We start from the raw sequence: 18,224 nt of genomic DNA on the forward strand, positions 1-18,224 counted from the left end.
TGGTATCAGCATATGAGATTATTTTCCTAGAAAAAAAATCTCAAGGCTTGTTACTGGTACAGTTGCCGTTTATTTCATTAAACCTTACCTACTTGCTGGATCAACTGAGGACTATAACACAGCAAAGCTTGGCGACAAATACAATTTTTAAAGCTCTGGTTCACAGGGGTTTTGTAGATAATTGATCTTGACATGCACATTTCTTTTAATATTCTTCTGGTTCCAGAATATTATTAGTGATTTCCTTTTTAACAGTGTGCTTTCTTATGAGGTGACTAAACTGCTATTTAACCCTGCTACAAGAATGTGGCAGTGGGCTAGCCCAGACAAGTGGATGTGTACTTGGTAACTAGCATTCTTAATAAGCTTGCTTCATCCTGCTGCAAATTAAAGCTCTGTGATTTTTCTAGCACATAAGTGACATTAAAAAAATAAATAAAGCCTTGGTTTGTGAATAAGCTTTTTGATTTACACTCTGGTTGGCAGTAAATGAAATTTCAGCCTCACAACTAAGTTTGCCTTTAAACTGCTTCATCATTTCAACAATGCATTTGAAAATGTTAAACAGTGATAAGTCGATCATCTTCATGTCTTTTATATTTAAATGGCTTGTTTTCAAAAAGGGACAGAGCAGAAAGTTTCATAGCCTTTGGAGGCCAATCCAGTTTCCCTTGATAAATTGTTCCGCCTCTGGAAACCTACTTTGTGAACTATGCAACTACAATCCTAAATTTACACAGTTGTGTATTTAAATGAAAAAGCACTTGCTATAAAGTCCCTGAATATCTTTAGGTGTGGTTTTTTTAATTCAGTCAAAGACAATTGTGTTTGTCTTAGATTACAAGACAAGCCATAGTACAGCACTACAGCTGTCTGAGTTTGTGCTTATTAAGTGACAGTGAGGTAAAACTGTCGAGTACTAATTTATCCTCCCCATCCAGTTTCCTGTTGGTCCTGAACCAGTTTCTTCATCCATGTAAGGGTTAGTTGTCACATCTTTAGAATTAGGATTAAGCTGGGTACAGTAACACATACCACCTGGAATCTCAGCAACTGTGAGGCTGGGTTAGGAGAAACTCAATTTTGGAGCCAGCCTGGACCAGGTAGGGAAATTAAATCTTAAAAACAAACAAACAAACAAAGTAAAATTCTTTTTAACAAAGGGAAAAGGACCATTTTAACTCCTTAATATCTACTTAGCTAGATTCTTTGCCAAAAAGTAAGACAAATGACTTCTAATCCAGTTCCAGTTCCTCTGTTAGTTCTTATGAGTGAAGTTCCACTATGAATTTCTCTTGGCATTTTGGTCTTCTAAATTCCTAACAAAATGGGATTAAGTAAGGTCTGCTTTACTGAACTTTAGGACTTTTCTAGATTGGAGTTGTAAATATTTGCTGAGTACCAAATAGTCAGGTTTATAATAGTGACAACTGTGATAGTTTTGTTGTTGTTGTTATTCAGTTGGTTTTGTTTTTTTTTTTGTTTTTTGTTTGTCATGATCAAATACTTGACAAATGCAACTTAAGGAAGGATTTATTTTGTTTAAAGTTAGGACAGCCAAAGTGAGAAGACTGGCTGCACACATCAGGAAGTAGGAGATGAATCTTGTTGTCTGAGTGCTCTCTCTTGACTCAGACTGGAGCTCTAGATCATAGCGTTGTGCTACCCACAGTCACCACGGGTTCTCTCCCACCTCAGCACTAATCTAGAAACAACTTCATATATTTATCCAGAAGTTTGTCTCTTATATGATTCCAGGTCCTGTCAAGTTGACTATCAGTACAAGTTGATCACTGTATATTTTTGAAAACGCATTTATTGTTTATGAGATTCTAATTATATATTAAGTATTAGCTTCCAAAAGTTAATCTTAATGATAAACGATGATTGATACGATTAAAGGTCTTGAGTCTTTGAGCATTATATTTAAAAGTGAACAAAAGTTGTTGAACTAAACAATATGTACAAATATCATTTTAAATATAAAATCAATTATTTGAAAGTATTGAAAAGTCACAAAATAACTTTTTGGGGTCAAATTTTAGAATCTTCTTGATACGTTTTTTTACATAATTACAAAAGCATATACCGTGTTTCCTTCTTAAGCATACTGATAGGGAATATTGAGATACTAGAAAGGATACTACCATTGATAGATTATTTCTCTGACAGTGAAATGAATTATTTCAAGACAGATTAGATTATATTAAAGGCAGGTTTATTGGAAAGTTGCCTTCAGCCAAAAGAGTTCACTGGCCCCGAGGATTGAGACCAGGAGAAAGGGAAAAGAAACAGAAATTTCATGAGTGTGTAGAGACACAGAGACAGACTCCAGAATGTCTGGATTATATAGAGGAGCCTCTGTGTGCAGGGTGTGCCAGGCAGTGACTTAGGGATGCTGAGAGAACCTGGAGGCCAGATTTGTTTTGATATGTAAAATATTCATTTTAGCCACTTGTCCCAGGCCAGAAACCAAACAACCATGGAGTAAGACTTAATTTAAAAAAAGAGAGGGGGGAGAAGAGGAAGAGGAGGAAGAAGGAGGAGAGAAAGGAAGGAGAGAAGAAGAAATGGAAACGTGATGGGGATAGTTTGAGAGAATTACAATGATGACAATAACTAACTTCATTACAGAGGAAGTTTCAAGGCTGTGGTTGCTTACAACTTAGTGTAGGTTGATAGAGCTGTTGCCTAGGGTCCCCTGACCTAGCAGGCTTACAACAGCTTGGATCCTGCTGAGGTCAGATAATTAGGAGGCAAGGAAGCCCTGGTGAGTCCACGGTGTGAGCTGTGATAATAAAACCTAGATTACATTGGAGAGCTGAGAATGTTGGAAATGCCAGGACTATGTATTTATTGTCTTCTGAGGAAAAGCTTTAGCCATAGAGTAGGAGTATGGATGATTCCATCATCAGCACCAGATACTAGACATGGAGCTGTAGGATTTGGTGTTTCCCCTGCTGAGTTACAGTGTTGCTTTGGTCTAACCATTTATTTCAGTATTAACTTTTTTTTCTCCTAGAATGAGAAGTTTTATGTGTGACATTGTATATTAGAACTATGTAACTTGGTTTTGAACTTATGGTAGCTCACAACTGAAATTTTATCTTTAATCACAGGAGAGACTTTGCATTGGACTTTTGAGTAGTGTCGGGACTCTGTGTATACTTTTAGAGACAGATGGGGGATCTCAGGCCTCTTTGGTCACCAATCCTAGCCTAGAGGACAGTGAGGAAATGTTTCAAAAGATCACAAGATGGTGGTATTGAGGAGAATTGAAGGAAGAAAAAGATCTATCAAGCACTCAGCTTGATGCCACTACCAGTATTTGTGCTATATTGTTAGTGCTCTGTGTAGACTATATTCCCAACTTCCTTTTCCTTCTTAGATAGACTTCTGTGGTTTCCAGACTAATGTTGAATTCAGTCTCTAACCTAGGAATACTGTAAACTTGCTGCCCCCTGCTTCATCCTCTCAAATAGCTGAAATTATAAACCTCCATAAGGCCTGACCACAGATGTAATATCAGAGTAAAATCCGTTCAAAACTCATATGGCACCTATATTTCTAGGGCATAATTTTGATCCTATGAACCTCCTTTAATGATTGCAATAGCCAAGTGTCTGTAGATCATACTTTAAGAGTAACTGACATAGTATATTCTTACATAACAATTCCTGTAAGGAGTAAAGAAAAATCTTCAAATGGATTTTGGGTGTGTTTACTCACTGATGGAGTATTTGCAAATGTCTTCTCATTTAAGCTTTTCTAACCAAATGCCTAAATGCAAGGTGCTGTCAGTTTTTACAGAAGGAAAATAAAAATGTGGATTTGTGAGGTAGAATATTAACTGAAGTGAACTCTAGAAATAAATTTGAACTGAGGCATACTGACTTTAAAAGTCTGTACTTGATTTAATCAGTTTACAATGTATTTGTGTGAGAATTATCACACCATTTTATATATCAAATTAATAGATGTTAACCCCAAAAAGTTCATACTCAGATATCTGTTGGTTGACTCAACCAAAATTTTGGATCCTTATATATATATTTTAAATTACTATACTGGGAAAACTCAGTTGTTGATTTTCTTTTCATGTCTCAACTTTTTAGGTCCTTACGTTTTAGGAATTGTTAGCGGACTGGACCAGTCAGCTGTAAGCCTTCCTAGTACAGCCCTTTGTGCTTAAATTTGTGATTTTATTCAGACTAGGAATAGTGTAAGATAGTCCTTTATTTTCACTTTAAGAGGTATTTGGAACAACATAAATACATACACATTTTGTTCACAGAGCATACTTATCGTTAAGTAAAAAGTCCTCCAAAGAAAAAATGATGATGCTATGTAAAATCAGCGTACAGATGCTCCACTGTTACACTTCATGAAAAAATTCTACTCAAACTTTCTATGTATTTCCATATGTAAGCAGTTATTACTAGTCCTATTGTACATTATAATACTCTAATTATATATCTTATCTCAGGCCACAAATACTCATTTTCAAAATAATAGCCTACTTGTTGATATCTACTACATAGTAGAAATTTTTATTAGACATGTTAGCTCAACCTTCTCTCTTTTTTTGAACAACTTTAAAAAACAAAGATAAAAGAACAAATTTTAAACATTTTTGCATAAATGTATACAAATACATTATTGTTGGTGCTTGGCTTTTTTTTTCCCCCCAAAGGTTTGATAGTGTGCATTAAGGTTACTAGTTACAGTGAGCATAAAGTACATATAAAACAGGATGTAACCCGGAATTAGTCAAAGTTTTCTTGGTGTGTAAGGATTGAGCATAATGTTTTGTTTTTTGTTTTTTGGGGGTTTTTTTTTGTTTGTTTGTTTTTGTTTTTCTTGAACTTCACGCAGTCTGTGAGTTGTTTCTGGAGTGTTCAGAGCTTTCTGGGGTTAGTATCCCATTATCAGTGACTGTATATTATGTCTGTTCTTTTGTGACTGGCTTATCTCACTCAGGATGATATTCTCTAGATGCAACCATTTTCTTAAGAATTTCGTTAGGTCATTGTTTCTGATAGCTGAGTAGTATTCCATTGTGTAAATGTACCACAATTTTTGTATCCATTCATCTACTGAAGGACATCTGGGTTCTTTCCAGCTTCTGGCTATTATAAATAGGGCTGCTATGAATATTGTGGTGCATGTGTCTTTGTTGTATATTGGAGTGTCTCTGGGGTATATGCCCAGAAGTGGAATAGCTGGATCATCAGGTATGTCCAATTTTCTGAGGAACTGCCAGACTGATTTCCAGAGTGGTTATATCAGTTTATGCTGTTTCCTGCTATTATTGCTTTTGTAGGTTGAATTGTGCCTGTGACTCTTTCTCCTTATGGTTTTCTTGCTTAGGAGTTTTCTTGTTTTTACTAGGATGTAAAAATATGGAACGCTTCATGAATTTGCGTGTCATCCTTGCGCAGGGACCATGCTAATCTTCTCTGTATCATTTCAATTTTAGTATATGTGCTGCCAAAGCGAGCACTCAACCTTCTCTCTTAGGGAGAAAATATTATATAATACTGTGCCTATATATTATTAGGACAACTGTGATTCCTTCATTTATTATTTTCATTTGTCCTATAATGTATATAAACTGTCTTTTTAAACATTTAAAGGTATCTTTAAAATCTTGCTTACAAAACTCTAGAGATTGTGATAATAGGTAATCTATCTATGAGCAAGCATATAATTGGAGGTAACATCTTTTTCTTCTTTCTGGGGTTTCTGGGTGATAATTTGGCCTTCACAGTGTTTTATAGTACGAAGTAAAATATTTGAACAACCAGCCTATAGTAGGGCCATCTTTGTGAATACTTAGGATAAAGCAGCTTCACAGCCTCTCATAGATATGTCAGAGTAAGCTGTATTTATGTTTAGCTAGTTAATTTTGATGCTGTCTTGTAATTCTACAAAGTCTGGAATTTATGAAAATACATTACTTATTAATATATGATATATATTATGAAAACTATTTATTTTAGCCTTAGATATATTTTACTCACTATAAGCATTCTCTAATAATTTTCTTAGTGATAAAATTAAGAGAAGTGCTAAGAAGACTGACTTTTGCTTGTGCAACTTTTTTTTCGCATTTTTTATTAGATGCTCTGTATTTTATTTACATTTGGGATGTTAACCCCCGCCCTACTCCCATCTCTTCTTCCCCTCCATTTGCCTTCACAAAGGTACACTTCCTCCTAGTCACCCTCTCTACCCCATTGCCCTGACATTCTCCTACATTGGAAAAACATGCCTTCCCTGGACCAAAGGCCTCTTCTCACATTGATGCCAGACACTGCTATCTTCAGCTACAAATGGAGCCATAGGTCTCTCAGTAGGTGCTCAGTGGTTGGTGTCTTAGTCCATGGGAGTTTTGGAGGGTTTGGTTGGTTGTTAATGTTGTTCTTCCCACGAGGTTGCAACCCCCTTCAGCTCCTTCGGTCCTTTCTTTAACACCCTCATTGGGGTCCCTGAGTTCAGTTTGATGGCTAGCAGCAAGCATGCTCAGCTGTACTATATGACTCTAACATAGTCCCTGAGGAGGCATCTCTATCTGGTTCCTGCCAGTAAGTACTTCTTGGCATCAGCTATAGTGCTTGGATTTGGTGACTGCATATGTGGTGGATTCCGGGGTGAGGCAATTCTTAAAATACAAAGCTTATATGGACTTGGTTGTTTGAGTTACCCAATATGATCTTTTTCTCATTTGTTGTATAGCTATGTCTGTTTTTAGTATAATTTTGGGTTCTTTTTGATGGTATTTTATATGAAGGCTTTGTTAAATATTTTTTTTCTTTCCAGGGATCACCATCTTACAAATTATTATACCCCAATAATGTGTTTAAGTATGAAAGTTCAACTGGGCTAAAGGATATAAATAACAGCATTATTTTTTGTAAAACTGTATACCAAAACACCCTTTTAAAAAACAGCATCACTATACTTTTACAGTAAGTTTTATTTTTGAAGCATTTTAGTATCTCCTGGGTTTTAGAGCTGTGTTCTCAGTTTTACTTAGATACTTTTTCCCTTGTGATAAATTGATGCATGCATATTAATGAGAAGGCAGAAATAAATAACTCCTACTCATGACCAACTTCTCTTAGAGCTAAGGGACAAGCTTTCAACAGTTCTTTGCTTAATGTTTTTGTCCAGGAAAACTTGGAACATAGGATAAATACTTTGGTTTGGAGTTGAGCTATGTTAAGTTCTCACACAAATGGTCAGTCATTATATCACATTTCTGAATTATTAGATTCTAAATACTAATTGTAGATCAATGGAATAGAATACCCACACACCTACAGTCACTTGTTCTTTTACAAAGGAGCTATAAATGGAGAAAGGACAGCATCTTCAACAAATGGTGCTGGTTCACCTGGCAGTCAGCATGTAGAAGAATGCAAGTCCAGGTGGATTACAGACCTCCACATAAAACCAGCTACTAATAGAACAGAAAGTGGGGAAGAGCTTAGAACACCTAGGCTCAGGGGGAAATTCCTAAACAGATCACCAATGACTTATGCTCTAAGATCAAGAGTCAACAAATGGGACCTTCTAAGCTTCTGTAAGGCAAGGGACACTGTCAATAGGACAAATTGGCAACCAACAGATTGAGAAAAAATCTTCACTTACCCCACATCTAATAGAGGATTAATATCTAATATATATATATTTTAAAAACATAAGAAGTTAGACTCCAGAGAATCAAATAATCCTATTAAAAAGCAAAGAATTCTTAACTGAGGAATAATGAATGGCTGAGAAGCATCTAAAGAAATGTTCAACATCCCTAGTCATCAGGGAAATATAAATCAAAACAACTTTGAGATTCCACCTCACATCAGTGAGAATGGCTAAGATCAAAAACTCAGGTTACAGCAGATGTTTGTGAGAATGTAGAGAAAGAGGAACACTCCTCTATTGTTGGTGGGATTCCAAGCTGGTATAACCACTCTGGAAATCAGTCCTGTGGCTCCTCAGAAATTTGGGCTAAGTACTACCTGAGGACTTAGTTGTACCACTCCTGGGCATATACCCAAAAGGCTCTCCAACATCTAACAAGGACACATGCTCCACCATGTTCATAGCAGCCTTATTTATAATAGCCAGAACTGGAAAGAACCCAGATGACCTTCAACAGAGGAATGGATACAGAAAATGTGGTCTTATTTACACAATGGAGTACTATTCAGTATTTCATTCATTCATTCATTCATTCATTCATTCATTCATTCATTCATTCATCCATCCATCCATCCATCCATCCATCCATCCATCCATCCATCCATCCATCCATCCATCTATCCATCCATCCATCCATCCATCCATTCATTTTTGAGACAGTGTCTCATTATCTATGCAGACCCAGCTAGCTGTCTCGGAACTCAGTGCATAGTCCAGGCTGATATTGAACTCACAGAAATACACCTGCCTCTGCCTCTCTAGTGCTGAGATTAAAGTCATGTGTCAACATGCCTGGCTTATTAGAATATTTTACTTGGTAAAAAGTTTTAGAATATCAAAGCCTTCTTTGTAATGCTATACCCAGGCTAATAGTTTTCTAACATAGCTTCAAAATTATAGAAAAACAAAATAGAAATTCAAAAATTTTTCTTGATGGAAGCTATATTTTGTTTAAAATGATTCACTTTACCTTTTGCAGATGTGTCTTGCTGAATCAGGGCTCTCTTATCCCTGCCATCGACTCACTGTGAGCAGAAGAACTTCACCTGTACAGACCCGTGAGCAGTCAGAAGAGGTAAGCCTATTTTCCAGCTTTTCATTAAACTGAAAGCACACATCCTCCGCTCATCTGCCCACTTCCTATTCTTTTTTTTTCTCTACAGCAATGAATTTAATGTAGCGTGAGTGATGTCACAGTCACATTTTGAAGGCAGAAACTTTCCATGCAAGATTATATTACTAACATGTTTCTTGTTCTGTTAGTTTCACATTTCAACATACAGATTTCAGAAAGGTTGTTTATAGATGATTTTTACATAAAATTGTCGATTTAACAAAAGGGTGTTTTTAACCTACATAATTGAGTGCCTTTATTGGAATTCACCTCAAGGTTCTATAGCTTATAAAGTAGACAATTTTATACCTATAGCAAGTTACTCAAAATTGATACTGACAGATCACTTATTCTGAGAGCAATACACAGAGACTCTTTTGAATAATACCAAGCAGCAGATGAGGTATATTTGTTTTGCTTTGAAGCTCTGTGTCTATATGGGCTGAAAGATATTAAAAGGTATTTTCTTAATTCTGTTTTATAGTCATAGATAGTATTTCCTTTCCTAACTTTGATGTTGGTCTCAAAAAAATAGGGAAGTGAGCATGAGTATTATGATTTATTGTTTCAGTAATGTCCTATTATATACTGTGAAGTCATAGTAATTTTGAAAGAGTACATTGCTGCCATGGGCCATATCTGGCAGGGTAAGGTACCGAGGAGGGACATAGTGTTTGATGTAGGCCAAAGGCTCGTGACCTCTGACCTTATGGCTCTTTATTACTGTTCTGGTGGTCAGAATCTGTTGGCTTCTGGCAATTTAACTATTACTTTTCTATTCTGAGACCAAAAGCTGATGACCTTTGGCAACTTCACAAAGAAACAAAAAGTCAGGCACACATGCACACAGGAACACACACTTTGGATGGGCCCAACCACTTGTTTCATCATTTTCATATGTGCATATGCATACATGCACATACAGGTACACACATATTTACATATAGTCAGATATATACACACACCAACACACATACACATATACACATACACATTTGCTAGATAGTATTGAACCCAAAATGCCACAGATACAAATTTGGTAGATGGGGTAGAGCCCCAAATGCCACACTTTATTTCTTCTCTATGGCCTTCTTATACCTTCTCAAAAAAGTTCTTTATAAAATTACCTCATCTATAAAATGTTACACAAAGGGAGAATTACAGAAGAATGTCAATAGTAAATTCAAAGCATTGTTTACTTTTATAAGCTCATTATACTTTGAAAGCAACAGTTTAACATGGCCTCGCTTTATCATATTGAACACCTGTGGCTTTATCCTTGGACTTGGCCCTAGAATGAATGTTTTCCTTGATTATAAATTTGTCCCAAGCCTATGTCTCTTTTTAGTGTAATTAATGAAAGCTCATTGTTTTTCTTATAATTCAGCCTTTACTTACTATTCTGTGAGGGAGCACATTTTATTCTTGATTCGAACTACTTCATTTTTTGGCCAAACAACTAAAATCATTTTCTTAAACATTTTTTTCCTAAAATTATTTGAATCAAATTAGAAAGTCTATAAAGTCATTAATTTATCTAAACAGAATTCATGTTTTGAAGTTTATCTTTATATTGATCTGCAGACAATTTCCATAGTAGGGTGGGCTGATGCCCTGGAATCATCAGGTTGTGTAGTACTGACCAGAAAAGCATACCAGCCATGAGAAGCAATCCTGGGCCAAAGTCTTCAGGGCCATGCCTCTCCAGAGCTCACCCATTGTAGTCATGTAAAATGGCGGGCCATCTCCAGGAAACTCGATGTCTCCTGACAAAACATTGTATATGGGCACATCCTTACTGGAGTGCCTAAATGTATAAAGCAAGACTATTTAAAAAAATCAAAGAGGAAAAAAATGCAATACAGGAGTATTAGGGAATAGCCTATTAGACACATTATTGAGACATAAAATCTTTGAGGACTTGCTGACTAGAAAGCTTTAAAATTTTTTCCTATCTTATGTGCACAAATGTTTTGTCTACACCATGTGCATGCAGTGCCTGTGGCTGTCATAGTAAGAAGGTGTCGGATCCACTGACATAGAAATTATAGAGGGTGTAAGGTGCTGTGTGAGTGCTGAGGCTCAAACCAAGTTCCTCTGGAAGAACAGCTAGAATGTGAGCCATTTCTCCAGCTTCTGGGAGGCACTGAATTTGAACTAAATATTAGATCAAATTGAAATGGACCTAAAGAAAATCTACAGTGAGTCTTTTAGGGTAGTATGTTTTCAACCAGTAGGTTGAGACTTTGAGGAGGGGAGGGCATGTTGAATGATTATTTCACAGGAGTTGCATATCAGATATCCTACATGCCATTCTTTTTTATATTATGATTCATAGCGGTAGCATAATTACAGTTATGAAGCACCAACAAAATAATTTTATGGTTGGAGGTTATCACAGTATGAGGAACTGCACTAAAGGGTATCAGCATTAGGAAGGTTGAGAACCACTGCTTTAGGAGAAAAAACAAGTTTTTATGTGTAAGGAAACAAAGACCCCCAAAAAGCAATTAGATAGACTGCATTCTTGTTACTAAGATCTATAGTGGGAATGAATCTTCTTTTCATAAAACCAGGAAAAGGATCATAGAAATTCATTTGGTTTGGCTACTGTGCTTTGGACATAAAAGTTATAGCTACAAAAATAACACATGATAATTTTTAGTTAAGTTGGAAATGGTAAAATGTTTATGTATTGCTATTTAGGGGGAAAACATAGATACATATGTTTGGTACCATTTGAGATTTTAAGCGTCCACTGGTCATCCTGGAACCCTGGATCAGGGTGGGCCTATTGTCCTTTTAACACACACTCAGAGACAGAGGGGAGGGGTTGATTATCCTACAAAAAAATAGGTCAATTTCAAAGATACAAATTCTCTCAAGACTGAATAATAAAAGAAAATTTAACATGCCAGCTGCCAGTTCAACCAGCACTATTTGTTGAAAATGCTTTTTTCCACTGGATCGTGTTTTGCTCCTTTGTCAAGATCAAGTAACCATAGGTGTGTGGGTTCATTTCTGGGTCTTCAGTTCTATTCCGTTGGTCTACCTGCCTGTCTCTGTTCCAATACCATGTGGTTTTTATTACTATTGTGCTGTAGTACAGTTTGAGGTCAGGATGGTGATTCCCCTAGAAGTTCTATCATTGAGGAACGTTTTCGCTGTCCTAGTTTGTTGTTGTTGGCATTATTCCAGATGAGTTTGAGAGTTGCTCTTTTTACCTCTGTGAAGAATTGAGTTGGAATTTTGATGGGGATTGCATTGAATCTGTAGGTTACTTTTGGTCAGATTGCCATTTTTACTATATTAATCCTGCCAGACCATGAGCATGGAAGATCTTTCCATCTTCTGAGGTCTTTTTTGATTTTTTTCTTCAGAGACTTGAAGTTCTTGTCATACAGATCTTTTGATCCATTCTTATCTCTCCTTGTTCAAAGCTCAAATCCTGGTGGATCAAGGACCTCCACATAAACCAGATACCCTGAATCTAATAGAAGAGAGTGTGAAAGAATCTCAGACAGGGGAAATTTTCCTTAACAGAACCCAAACAGTGTCAGGCCTGAGTTCCTTCCATCTCATGCAGTGTTCCCTAAATCCAATCTCTGCTACACCTAAAATCCATTATTCAGTTTGCTTTTCTTAATTCTATAGTTTTACAGAGCAACTTCTTTGCTAGATGTTTCCCATATAGTGTGCAACTCTTCTCATTACCAGTGTTTTCAAATATGTTCTGCAGCAATGAAGTCTGTCTTTGAGTCCGCATTACGTGCATACACTGTGTGGAGCTTTGAAGTCTAAATCACATAATAGGTAGTCCATACATGTCTGCCAAATGGAACATCTGCTACACTTCTTTTTGTTTTAATACTAAGTGTTAGTTCTAAATTTTCATTTCAAACAACTTGGCTATCATTTCCTTCTGGAAGTTTTTTCTTATCTACTTGCTAGCCTTAAAGCATATGTGTCATAACGCTGACACTTCATGAATCATATAGTGCGGCTCTAGGGCCATGGTCTGCTTCTTTTGAATGAGTCCTGGGAATGTAATGGAGATTTGCAAAGCGAACACGTTAATAGAACAGACAAAACAGAATCTCAAATTTTCTTAACTATTTTAAAATTTTTAGTGAATAGATTCTCAAGATTCAAAGAATTTTATTGCAACTATAACATATACCAAAGGATTATCTATTCTTATCAGCAAATATTAATGGGGGGAGATTATTTCTTTTTTCCTTTCCTTCTTTCTTTCTTTTTTTTTTTTTTTAAGAAAAAAGCTTTTTCTAAGCTGTTAGGTAGCTGATAAGAAAATGTGAAGATATTGGTAGTCCCTTATACATAATTAAGCAGCTCATTCTTGCAGATACTTCAATAATTCATATTTGAAATATACTTTTTTAATAAAAATGGATTTTTAGATACTTCATTAGAAGAGGTTGTATTTGTATGATTTCTTTATCTGAGATTCTAGGGAATTCTGTGCTTTGTGTAAAAACTACATACTATGTCATAGAGAACATTGAACTATTGTTTATGAAGTGAGGCTCTGTTACAGCAAGTGATATTAAAGACTCCATTTGGAGAAACACAGTAGAAATAAGACAATAAAAGAAAGGTTGTAAGAAGAAAGCAGTATGTATGGGATATTCCTTGTTCCCAGGTTTTTGTGTTCTTCAATTTTCATTCTTAGTCTGATGTTTCTTGTAGTATAACACTACTAAGCAAGATTAAGTAGATGCCTAGCTAGTGGAAGTAGTACGAAGGGTTTCAGTTTAATCTTTGATATCTTTCTACTTGCCTATGAATCTGACATTAGAAAGACATTAGAAAGGAACATGTAGTGTACCTTACAGATTTTGTGCTCCTGTTTCTGTACACACACTTATACACACAATATTAACTTTAAGTTAAATTCTTATGTCAAATAGTTTCAAGTGTATTATAACTTAAGTACATAACACCATATTTATTTTCTGAATAGTTTTTGTGGGCAGTTTGTTGAACATAGGATTGCCATTTAGCCAATTCCTTTGCTTAGACCCTCATCTTAGACAAGACTTGAACATTAATTGGTACTCATTACCCCATTCAAATGTTTAAACCTTAACATTTTAGAATAGTATCTTAATCTAGGGAATAGCAGACAGGTTTTTATTTTGGAGCTGATATTTTTAATATGTTAAACTTCAACATGTTGCTGATACAGAATAAGTAGGGTATGTTTATCAGTGCCTATCATGTAGTAAATTCTCAGTAAGCTTATTAAAACATGAATTGAGATCAGTAGCCTTCAATTTACATTGAAACTTCATACATGTGTGTTTTATGTATCTCATAATGATACTCTAAGGATAAGATACTGGTACTGAGGGTCACTGCAGTCAGGAAATGACAAGTCTGAATGCTGCCTTGTTTCTGCTTTCCAGATTCACAAAGTGGTGTGAGCTTTTTGGGAGAGAGTCAGCTTAAATTACCCATTATGTGTTTATTTGTGGTATACATTGGTATACCACAGAAATATCTATCTTTGTTGAACTTGTAACTAACTGTCCTTCATTTTGTTTCGAAATGTTTGTGAACTTTAAGGTGAAAAGTTTAAAATTTTTTTTAAAAATGGAGCTTTACTTTACTAGGTGGTTTCATACTTGATGAAGTTTTATCTTATTGCAATTATATAACTTTAGAATTTGATATGTTAAAATCAGTCTGAATCTAATTAGGATTTTCCTTAAATAGCAAAGCACGGATGTTCATATGGTTAGTGATAGTGATGGAGATGACTTTGAAGATGCTTCAGAATTTGGAGTGGATGATGGAGAAGTATTTGGCATGGCATCATCTACCCTGAGAAAATCTCCAATGAGTGAGTATTCGTAGCTCTTTGGGACAAGCATTGCAGTTCTCCCTTCTAGTATTAAACTTACGAAGGATAATGGACTTTAAAACCCCTTTCTGTAAGCTTAGATGTGTACTTGCTTCATTAGAACCAGAGTCAGTTGAGTTCTGATTTTTTACTAGGCTTCCAGATTTTCAAAGTGCTAGTAAAAATGACGAAAGTATATAGTAAACATTTCAGTGTTTAATTAGTTTCGATTCTATTTATTTTTTCTTAGAAGTTGATTGACAAACTGTACTTTCTGTTGATACTACTTGTTCCCCGTGTGTCAGAGATGTCAGTGTGAAGATGAATAGTAATATTACCTTTTTATTCATTGTTGCTAACCATTTTTAGAAGCAAAAACAAAGTAGAATATATGTTTCATCTTTCTCATTTTCACTTATTAGATGCTTGAAGGAGAATAAGAAAGGAAGCTATATCCAAAATGATTTCTAATGTAAATCCTTTTGTGGCCTCTTCACTTGGTAAAATTAGGGCTACTTTTGACAGAAATTTGTTGTGGTCCACTACAGAAATTGATATAATTTTTACACAAATTTGCCAATTTTCCAATTAGAGAATTCTTTAAAATACTTTTAAATATTACATAATTTAATCACAAGATATCTATTTTAAGAGCATTGAAGTCCTAGTTGACACTGACACATTATTTAGATGCTTAATAGAATTGTATCTATTCATTGGCATTTTCTTAAATACTCTTTTTTATTATACTTGATAAAATCTACTAATGTATGTTTAAAATGTCCCATCAGATATATCACAGAAGCTAAACTTAATTTTATTTCCTCTTTATTGATTAAATATATTTCTTATATGTGGGATTAGATGTTATGTGGTTTGTTTTTTGTGTCTATTTGTTTTGTTTTTTTTGTTTTTGTTTTTTCTTTTGTTTGTTTTTTAGTGCCAGAAAACGCAGAAAATGAAGGAGATGCCTTATTACAATTTACAGCAGAGTTTTCTTCAAGGTAGGGTTAGGATATTAACTATAAAATTGATGTTCTCTTATACTACTGTGATTTCTTTTTTTTTTCTTTTTGGTGTAATCTTAATTAGTAATTGTTTAACATTTTTCATAGAATATTCAAAGAATTTCTTTACAAATTTATACAGTACTAATAGAGAAAAACATACTGTTCAGTGTGATAAAAGTACTAAAGCATTTGCGGCAATGCAGAAATGTATTCAGGTTATCTCTGTATCTTTATAAAAGTTTAATAGATGGATCACTCCTGCAGTATCTTGTATTCCTCAAAGGACAAAGATACAAATTTTTAGTATGTCCTAGAAAAAAACAAAAATCATGTACTCAATAGTAAATTAAAAGATAATTAAATTTTAAATTTAAGTGAATTTTTTTAACTTTTGTTTTTGGATTCTTTAGCATTTCTTTTTAATACTTTTCATAAGTTCTCTTAACATTTTGGAGTCTGTTGAAGTCTTTAGAGACACTGTTGAATGTTCACTCTGATATAAATGACATTCCTCTTTTAGTGTTAACACTATAATATTTCGGAAGCATAAGAATCAGTTTTTTTCTTCTGTGATTGTATTCTCAATGAATTGAAATAACGAAAAACTTATTGTAACTCCAAGCTCTGATGAAATTAATTGCCAAGAAGTGCTTCTTATGTCATACTTTCATAGCTCTTATATATAAATATATATTCTTAATATTAAAAATTCTCGTATTCTAATATATTTGTACAGACCAGGAAGAATTTTTAAAATTTCACAAATGTCATTTAGACATTAAAAGAAGTCAATTGAGTTTTGGTCTATACTAGATATTAGCCGCAACATTTACTTATCAGCCATTTGATTCAATTTGTATGACTTTGGTATAGATTTCAAACATTTTTTATTAATATACATAATTTTTCCTATAGATATGGTGACTGCCATCCTGTATTTTTTATTGGCTCATTAGAAGCTGCTTTCCAAGAGGCCTTCTACGTGAAAGCTCGAGACGTGAGTACAGTTTCTGTGTTCCTATAAGAATTGTGCTTTATATTTAACAATCTTATGAGATTCAAGTCTTGATTTTGTTTCCATTCTTTTACCATCCTAATGATCATCCAGATGCCCATCTCTGTTGGGGCATTATATAATGTTGATTTTATGCCTTTGCAGAAAGACCTGTAACCTGGGGCATATTGGAGTTGGGGGACATGCTTACAAGGAGGCAGATATATGTTCATATTATTGTCCGTTATATGAATGAAGACTTGCTGGTAGCAATCTGTTCTTAGTCCCTTTCCAAAGTGCTGTGTCCTTTTAAGTAGCCCTCATTTATTTGTGACAATTACATCCTGGTGCCCGCAGTGCATGTCTAAAATCGTACAGTGCCAAGTAAACAGTCGGTATTCCTATCCTAAAAAATCATAATCCATACTGCTCCAAAGTACAAAATTGTTGTTTCAGCCACAAATGAGCCTCAAAACTTTTGAATTTTCAATATTTGAATTAGGGACAATCAAATAATAAAGACTGCGCAAGCATTCCAAAGTCTAAAAGAACTGAACATAATTCTGTCATACTTCTGTCCCAAGCACCTTACATGATAACTACCTATTCATACAGTTCTATGATGAGGTGGTAGGCTGCTGTTTTATTTTGCTTTGTTTTGTTGTTTTGCCATAGAGTTTTTCTTTGTGATTTGATGATTTGAGGTTTTGTTTGTTTTGGCTGTACTGTGAATTGGACCTACTTCTTCTAAGATAGGCAAGAGTTCTTCTACTGGATTGTAGTCCCAGAAACACCTCTGATGCCTTTAACTTTAACTTCCAGAAAGGGTTTCACTGAGTTATAAAACTGCCCTTAGCTTCCTCTTGTGTCCCAGGCTGACCTTAAACCATCTTCTCCCACCATTTAATTCTGATTTTTACATTAAATTAAAGACACTAAGAAAGTAAGAACAACTACTAATAATTAGAGAGATGAATCCACAGTTTAGAATTATACTGACCGCTCTTAATAGAGGATTAGAGTTTGGTTCCTAGAACTCATATTAGATGCCTTTTATGAGGCTAATGATAAAATAAAACAATTATAACAATATTCTTCAGTAAAAAGTTAGGTAAATATGTTTTTCTCTCTTAAAATACTTTATATGTTTACATTTTTCAATTAAAGGACACATTTTATAGCACATTTTAACAACTAGCATTACTAGTCTTTTTCTTTAAGGATTATCATGAAATAAAACAAGGCTTACTTAAAGACAAACACTGCAGCGCATGCTAGTTTAGCTTTTAAACAGGCTAACTTCTAACTTTCCAATGTGGAGGTACTATATACACCATGGATACCTGGATAAAGAGGTGAGCCCAAGAGCCTTCTCTCTCTGCCTTAATTTGACAGGGATTACAGGCTGCTTAAGTGTCCCAAGCCTTTCACATGCATGCCAGAGACAAACTCATGCTTGTTTGTACAGCCATCTCCTCAGACCTCAGATCAGTACATTTTCATGATAATTTTTAAGTTTAATCACTCTCAGAT

At 34.9% G+C, this 18,224-nt stretch overlaps 1 protein-coding gene across 1 annotated transcript in view; it reads left to right on the forward strand.

Moving 5' to 3' along the window:
* FAF1 (Fas associated factor 1) overlaps nucleotides 1–18,224 on the forward strand; it is a 265,810-nt gene that overhangs the window by 145,280 nt on the left and 102,306 nt on the right. Inside the window, exons 9-12 of the mRNA XM_080921695.1 lie at nucleotides 8,687–8,782; nucleotides 14,561–14,687; nucleotides 15,628–15,691; nucleotides 16,613–16,694. Of these exons, the coding sequence (XP_080777821.1) occupies nucleotides 8,687–8,782; nucleotides 14,561–14,687; nucleotides 15,628–15,691; nucleotides 16,613–16,694 (369 nt within the window). The remainder of the gene's footprint in view (nucleotides 1–8,686; nucleotides 8,783–14,560; nucleotides 14,688–15,627; nucleotides 15,692–16,612; nucleotides 16,695–18,224) is intronic.

The sequence above is a fragment of the Micromys minutus genome (assembly GCF_963924665.1).
Source record: "Micromys minutus genome assembly, chromosome: 9".
Taxonomy (NCBI): domain Eukaryota; kingdom Metazoa; phylum Chordata; class Mammalia; order Rodentia; family Muridae; genus Micromys; species Micromys minutus.